This window comes from Crocodylus porosus, unplaced genomic scaffold (assembly GCF_001723895.1).
Source record: "Crocodylus porosus isolate Cpor-Errol unplaced genomic scaffold, CroPor_comp1, whole genome shotgun sequence".
NCBI classification, from domain to species: Eukaryota; Metazoa; Chordata; order Crocodylia; family Crocodylidae; genus Crocodylus; species Crocodylus porosus.
Genome location: NW_017728943.1, coordinates 50,852,097 through 50,860,078, shown reverse-complemented (window position 1 = coordinate 50,860,078; position 7,982 = coordinate 50,852,097). Strand labels below are relative to the sequence as shown.

Below are 7,982 nucleotides of genomic sequence, written 5' to 3'. Positions count from 1 at the left end.
GGCTAGGGTCTGGAACCAGCTTCCAAGAGAAGTGGTGCTGGCCCCTACCCTGGGGGCGTTTAAGAGGAGGTTAGATGAACATCTTGCTGGGGTCATTTGACCCCAGTATTCTTTCCTGCCGTGGCAGGGGGTCAGACTAGATGATCTGCTCAGGTCCCTTCCAACCCTAGAAACTATGAAACTATGAAACGTGTGCCCAGGACAGAAGTAATTTGAGCAGTTTAGGGCAGAGCAGTTTGTCAGGGCCGTTCCTGCCCTGCTCTGCCCTGGGCTCTGGGTAGTGTTGTTGGGTGGCAGACGCACTGGCTGGGCCATGAGGGTGCTGAAAGTATGGAATCATAGGCTAGGTGGCAGGCAAGGGTCTGGCCCCTTGCTGCCTGGGTGCAATTTACACCTGCAGTCTGTTTACATGTGCATTTATTCACAGCTAATTACTTTGCTCTAAAATAGTACTGTACTATCCTATGGTAGTGTTAATTAGTTTATTTCAGCTTAATACTGTTGCATATGTAGACAGTAATGCTTTACTCTGCAGCTAATAGTCTACTCCGCAATAAAATTCATGTGTAGACACAGCCAGTAAGTAGGTTCAGTTCACTAGCTGCTGCTACTCAGTTACTTGCTACATGGAAAAACCTTATTTTCTTCATTCTACCTTTCAAAAACAAGGTTCATATCTTAGGGGGGGCATGTTGTTTGTGAAAAAATACAATAATATCTACAAATAAGGTAAACATGAGATCAGGGTTACAGAAAGTGTGTACTATATAGAATTGCAAAACATTTGATGTTTCCATTTTAGGATCTACCTTTGAATTAAGGAAGCCATATGAATCTGTAACATATAGAAGGGATGCAATATTTGGTCCTTAATTATTTGTCAAGGGTTTTATGAGTAGCAGTGATATTTTTAATTCCCCGCCATTGTTTTGTTGCTTTCAGTTTTTTGTGAGAATGAGCATTTAGGGACTCTCTACTGTATTTTTCTTTAGAATCTCCATTTATAAGTACACAAGAATCCCCCATTCTTTCTCCCACCCTGCTACGCACACATGATTTCTGCATGGTATCTTGTCATGGTGTTTGGTAAGGATTAGAGCTGTACTTTGTACAGAAAAAACTTAAGTGAGATCAGTGGAAGTATGCCTGAATAATGATCAAAGAAAGAAGCAGAATTACAGAGCTATTACAGAGCTATTTGTATAATGGTTGATCACTATCTGTCCTGATAGTGATCTTTAAAAAAAAAAAAATGCTTGAGTTGGTTTGAGAGTGGGTTGTTTCATCATGCTTACTTCAGAAGGCTGTGCTTAGTTCAGGTTTAATATTAGCATTAAAAATAATCTAAACCTGATTTAGCGTGAACATGGCAAACACACTGTCAAGTGGAGCAAGGATATTTTTAAAACCAAATTATACAAAATTCCCAACAATTTGCTATATTACTTTATTATTTTACAACCTACAAACAATTGAGGATTGTGTCTGCCCAATCAAGGTGATTGCATGCTTAATGGTTTAAACATTTGACCTTAAGAATATTATTAAATCACCTTGCATATAGTTTTGCACATATAAGTGGAGGGCCAGAGTAGGGGGATACTTGTAGTTAGTAAGGACTTTTTCCCTACCAGTTATTTTTACAACAAACCTCACCCCCAAAAAACAACAACAACAATAAACCCAAAGTTAACTCAAGCAGAAAAGAAAATGGGGAATCTTCTCATATTGGAGCTGAGCTTACGCCCATGGTCCTAGATGTAGAGCCTAACAACTCAAATGACATTTCCTGTTTCCTTGCTCCCTCACCCTTTCCTAGACAGACAATCTGTGGTCCTCCAAATACCTAAAAAGGAAGAGTTCAATCCCTTAGTCACCAAGGCCCCAGTTATATTTCCATTACTGTGAAATGTTACTTCAAACCAGAGCCAAAGCAATATATGTAGTGTTTTGTTTTTGGTTAAAAAAAAGAAAAAGTACTTACAGAAACAAAACCCAGCACCTTCACCTAGTCAAACTGGTATCTTCCAAAATTCAAGGTGTTGCCTTTTCTAGAGATCAGAGTGGGATTTCAAAACTGTTCAGTATTGCAAGTTTTATAGTTGACTTCAGTGGTAGCCGAACTAGGTCAGGACTGAGTTCCTTTAAAAATCCTGTGTGGTATGCCAAACTTATCCTGGATTGGCTTTTACAGCAAACTAAGCACCTGAAAAATATGTGCCTGTAGTAGAAGTTCAGAATGAGCTTTAGCTACAGTGTCACAAACATAAATGACCTTCTTGTCTCATCCAAAATAATGTGCATGAGACAAATTCAGGATGAAAGGTTGGCTAATAAGAGCAATGGAGGGAGACCACAAGTTATTTGAAATATGTGAAGCAACATGCCTTACAAATTTTACAAATAACCATACCTATTGCCCACATATGGTGTAAAGTCGTAAGAATTGATTAATGTAAGTAATGGATTTTCAAGACTAACAAGAGACAATTCAGTTTCCTAACAGTAGTGGTTAGTCTTATAGGGTAAAAGGTCACTTTATTTCCTTTCTCTCTCTCCCCCTTTATTGTGCATGAAATAAGTAAACCTGTCTTCCTCTATCCTCTCACATAGGTGTACCACAGTGATCCTGTGGGTAATTGCTATGCCTACTTTCTTGGGAAGGTCCATTTTTGCTTTACAGATTGCTGATACCATTGTGAATATAATACATATGTTCATAATTTTCACATAATAGGTAATGCTTAGCATGTCTTAGTGCCATGTATATCCTTTTTCTTTATCATTGCTAACATTTTCTTTCATTCTTTCTGTTGAGTGACTACCTCTGGGAAAAGTGAATTCATAAAAAAAATAGACATTTTATGTGTTTGATATATCATTCTCTGTAAAGGATAAAATCCAAACTTCCAGTGCCAGAGTTACCATTGACAAAGTGTGGGCACTCTTTTCTATGAATCCTTCCTGCCTGAAGCCAAACTGTATTTAAGCCTCTATACTGTTACTTTATGGGTACATCTACATGTGCACTTTATTGAGGAGTTGGCTTATTAACTCCTCAGTAAAGCATCACAGTCTACACATGAGCCAGTATTAGGCCGCAGTAAATTAATTAACTCTGATGTAGGATAGTACTGTTGGGGGCAATACTATCCTACAGCAGAGTAATTTACTCCACCAAAATGTACATGTAGATGGTGACAGGGGCTGGCTCGGACATAGGGGTTCTAAAGGGCAGGGACTGTTTGCTGCCTAGCCCCGCACTGTAACATCAGCCAGACCCTCCAATGCCAGAGCCCAGGGCTTACCCCCCTGGGTCTCCTGCCAGCCCAGGGCTGCTCTGTCCTGGGTCAAAGTGCTGTGGTCCTGGGAGTACATGTAACTGTTGCGCCCAGGAGCAGTTTTATCTGGTGCAAACTGTGCCGGAGTTTATCACATCACCTTAATGTAGATGCACCCTATTTGTTGTAAAGTACTGTGGGGAAGGGAAAGAGAGAACTACCACTTAGTTTGCCTTGAAGAACTGAGAGGCAGCTGTGATACTGAGGATTATTATTTCCATTCCAGTATTTTCCTTTTATGCACATAGTGATCTGGCTGATTGCAATGTCTTTGGAAGAGGCGGAGGCATTCAATCTGAAGTCCTTGTATAGAAACAGAAGAAGAAGACTCCATGACCTTTCCCACATTTTTCTTAAAACAACTGAGCTACAGGATACTGGGCCAGTTGAAGACAATTTGGGGCCCATTGGAACACATGATGTGGTCCCTAGGCGCTGCCCATTTCATATCTGCTACCTCCTTACTTCATGTGGGAGAAGAAGGGTTGGCAGGAGGGATTTTCTCTCCCTCACATCAAAGGTAGGGGTAGCAGAAGAAGAACCCCTTTAGCATTTATCCTACCAGCTGGGATGCATTTGTTTAGATTGACTCTGCATTATGTGCTGCATGCATTAAACACTGTTAGAGTGCTGTTGATAGAGCTCCACAGAGCAGTGAATTGTACAGCTAACATCCCTTTGGGATGGAGAAGGCAGAGAACCTATTGCAGGGATGCTATCTCAGTTTGGGGCAGGCATCACTGCATGGGTTACACTGGGGTTGTGTGTTCTGGCTTTTCTGCATGCCCACAAGAGCAAGGAACTCATGTATTTTTAAAAACAAATGGGAGAAACTCATATAATTGCAAGATCCATTTCCTTAGTTTTAGAATGGCCATGACTTTATCTAATCCAGTAAGGTTCTGATGAACTGAATAAAACTGATGCGAAAAAGCCATGATATCTATAGGAGTACACTGACATGGGAAAAAAAGGAGCAAGGGTGAAATGTGTTTTCTAAATACCAAATAATAAGGCACTCTATTAATAGCTAGACAAAGAGTTTTCAGTAAAGAGTAACTGCTGCTGAATGCAAAATGGAACCATACTTACAGGCAACCCCTGCTTAACGCTGTTTCACTTAGTGCCATTTTACTATAACGCTCATTTGAAATTGATACCTGATTTCACTTAGCGCTCAGCGAGTTTCATTATAATGCTCACTGTCGCCATCTCGGGTCACTAGAAACAACTGCAGTTGCTATCCTGGGTTGTCAAATACTTTTGGTTTCGCTTAATGCTTGTTTCACTTACTGCTCAGTTTTTCAAGAACCAGTTAGGAGCACTAAGTGGGGGTTGCCTGTAGTTGCCATTTAAAAATGGAGGGTGAATAATGAACTGATCTCTTGTGGTTTGTTCTTCTTTTCAAGGTCCAGATCATCCACACAGTCTGTCTTACAAACTAGAACTTGGATCAGACCAGGAAATTCCTTTGGACTGGTATCCATTTGCTACTGTACAGTTTGTTGTACATGATGCGTGCGCCTCAGGGACTGAAGTGAAATCACTGGGCATAGAGAGTGATGTTCAGCCCCAGAAACATGTGATTCAGAAAGCTTGCTACAACTGCCAGGTATTCTTCACTCCTTTGATTTCAGCAGACTTCACCCCTAAATCAGGATTTCTAAAGCATGTATGATTTATATTTTCAGCATATGGTCTTGCATGGGTTAATATCTGTGCATAAAACAACAACTTAATGAAAGAATATTCTTGATCTGGATATATGATTATCAGAGATAGTGCCCCAACCAGAACCATAAATCCAGTTTCATCTTTTTCATCAAACAATTTTTTTGGGGTGGTGATTTGAATTCCCTTGAATCGGGAGTCCTGTGCTTCAGACCTCTCCCTCTGGTGCTTGATTTTGCACTTACTGAAGACCAAATCAAAAGTTCTCATTGACCTCACTTGCCATGGATCACCTTTCTAATACCTAAACAACTGTTAATGTTGTACTTGTATTTTTGTTCCCCTAACTACAGGTTGAAATTGAAAAGAAGTGGATTAGGCTTGATGGTGAAGACCCAGATAAGGCTGGCAACTGCCTTATGCAGTAGGAGAAGATGAGAAGCTCTCTCCTGTATTGTTAGATGGTCTTAATCGTGCAAACAGTAGGGGGAAATATTAGTGGGGGTTGTAGTAAACATTAGTAAACATCACTAGCAAAAAGTACAATGACCAAGTTTGAGAGAGATGCAGCAGTTGAAATCCAGTATTTGCAATTTTTGTAACATCTTTGGGTCCGGTCCTGAAAACTGTTATTCATTTAATGAGACCTCATGCAAGCACTCTGCAGCAAGAATGCTGATGTGAATGAGGACTGCTGGTGCAGCTCTAGGTTTGCTGGACATGAGCCCTTTGAGAACTAATTGTAATAGAAATCTCAAGAAAATATCTGTTGCTTAGTTTGCAGCACGGAGCGTGAGACCTTTCCTAAGATAGCACTGTTATAAAGTAGTTTGCATCAGTTGGGTATATGGGGCCAGATCCTTTTCTACCTATTGAGCATCTAGGTATCTAAGTGTAATTTTATTCCACCCTACTCAAATCTTTGAAAAAACTCAGTATCGCATTGATTTCTGTCCATCTTAGCCTTAAGACAGTGTCACAAAAACTGACAAGAGAAAGGCCCAACCATTTGCATTAAGAATTTTCTATGGAGTTGAAAAGGGTCTCACAGGATCCACATAGACCCATACTTGCCTAAGTGCCTCTGAGATCCATAGTTGGTGCAATATGACCCCATGGCATTTAGCAATAAAAGCATTCCAAGTACCACACTTGACAAAGCTAGTTGCATATCTGAGTGCACATTGCAAGCATGATCCTGTATTCCTCCCCTTTCTGTTTCCTTCCATGTTTGTGAACAGCTCAAGCTTAGAATTATTTTCTATAAAGAGCCTGTATTAATGCATAGGATGTGGGTGACTTAAATGGTTTGCTAAGTAAACCTCCTCAGGAATAACATTCCTAATTTTCTTTCTTCTGTGGCTATAAACGCTACTTTTGTGCCATACTCTAGCATTATTCAATGCAAAGTCTTGGGCAGAAGGCCACAACGGACCTGATTGAAATTCCCATGCCCAGACAAGGCAAATTTATTTCAGAACTCACAGACCAAACTAAGGTCTGGGTCCTCTGCTAGTGAAAACGAGCATAGCCCCAGTATGTTCGGTGAAGTTATGCTGATTTATGCTAGCAGCAGGATCTGGCTTTTGAATTGAGAAAGTGGCTGATCGTTACCAGTTGTTTGTGTTCTTTTGGATCTCCTTCAAGATTTGAGTACCAGATGTTAGTTTGAAAGTAGAGCCTGTTTTGCATCACTGCCTTGACAAACTGTTACAGGGGACATAAACATACACAGAAAGTGAGATTTTTCTTTATGCTGCCAGCTATAAAGACATTTTCTACAGTTAAAAAGAAGCAGCAACAGGAAGACTTCCATACCTAGTAATGCAAGAAAACATGTTTGTAATGTTTCAAAGGCCCGTGTCAGCATGAGAAGTGACTGGGTGCTTAGAAGTTTAAGCAAGTTTTTAATGTATTAATGAATTTGGGAGGTGTCTTCCAACTTTCCCTCATTGTTTGCCTCTTTTTGGAGCTATCTGCTTGCTGCATGGAGAGATCAGAAGAGAATATGATGAGTTCAGAAAGTTATGTTGATATTTTTTGCTACAGTTATGCAAAAATTATCCTTCCTTCAAACGCAAATCCTTTGAGAACAAAAATATAATAATGCACTAAATCTCACTTTATACTGTGTCACAACTATAGCTGTTTATATGGGCATTGACTACAAAGTTAGATAAATGTTATTCCCCCAAAGTAGAAATACTCAAGATAGGTTTTAAAAAAATGATTAGTCTGGAAACAAGGCCATATCATGAGCCTCATTCAACACAATAAAAGGTTTTTTTCCCCAGGTGAAAGTACATAACGAAATGGATAATATATTTTAAATTCTGTGTACTTCATAGCCAAAGTCCATATTGTTTCTGATGATATTTTTTGTTTATATGTTCCTTATTGGAACATTGTTTTATGATAAAAGCCCGATAGTGAAATAGCATTACAAACTAGATTTCAGATGCTGCATCTTCTGTGCATGTTTTGACTGGAGACACAATTAACACCTTCAGCTTTGTTCATGTTTAAATATAATTAATCCAATTGTTTATTTGTATTTACTTGTGGTGCATTTAGTTATTTGCCAAATGAAATGGTACTCTAGGAAAACATCAATTTCCTTAGCATTAATTTAAGAAGGAATCTGGAGTTCACTATGAATTAGCATAACCATTCTCCCATTAACCTTTCCCTATTCAGTAAAGAAGATGAAGCAAAACACTCTTTGCCTAGGTTGGTAGTGTGGTTCCCTCCATAAGCTGTTCTCTTGCATAAAGGAAATCAAAGTTCTATTCTGACAACAAAGTGGCCATGGCAACTTCCAGTTCAAAGCACTGTAGGTACCCAAAGTGTCTAAGAGCACGCCTTGTTCCATACAGTCCCATCTTCTACTTGTGCAGTGAAATTCTGCAGTCCTGTTTTTGTTCTCTGAATTCTGCCTTTATCTCTCTGCTTTCTTCCTTGGCTTTCAGC

At 39.6% G+C, this 7,982-nt stretch overlaps 1 protein-coding gene across 1 annotated transcript in view; it reads left to right on the top strand.

The window, feature by feature from the left end:
* Positions 1 to 7,566, top strand: part of STON1 (stonin 1) — a 15,763-nt gene extending 8,197 nt beyond the window's left edge. Inside the window, exons 2-3 of the mRNA XM_019549339.1 lie at positions 4,751 to 4,953; positions 5,366 to 7,566. Of these exons, the coding sequence (XP_019404884.1) occupies positions 4,751 to 4,953; positions 5,366 to 5,440 (278 nt within the window). The 3' untranslated portion in view covers positions 5,441 to 7,566. The remainder of the gene's footprint in view (positions 1 to 4,750; positions 4,954 to 5,365) is intronic.
* The last annotated feature ends 416 nt before the right edge of the window (positions 7,567 to 7,982 follow it).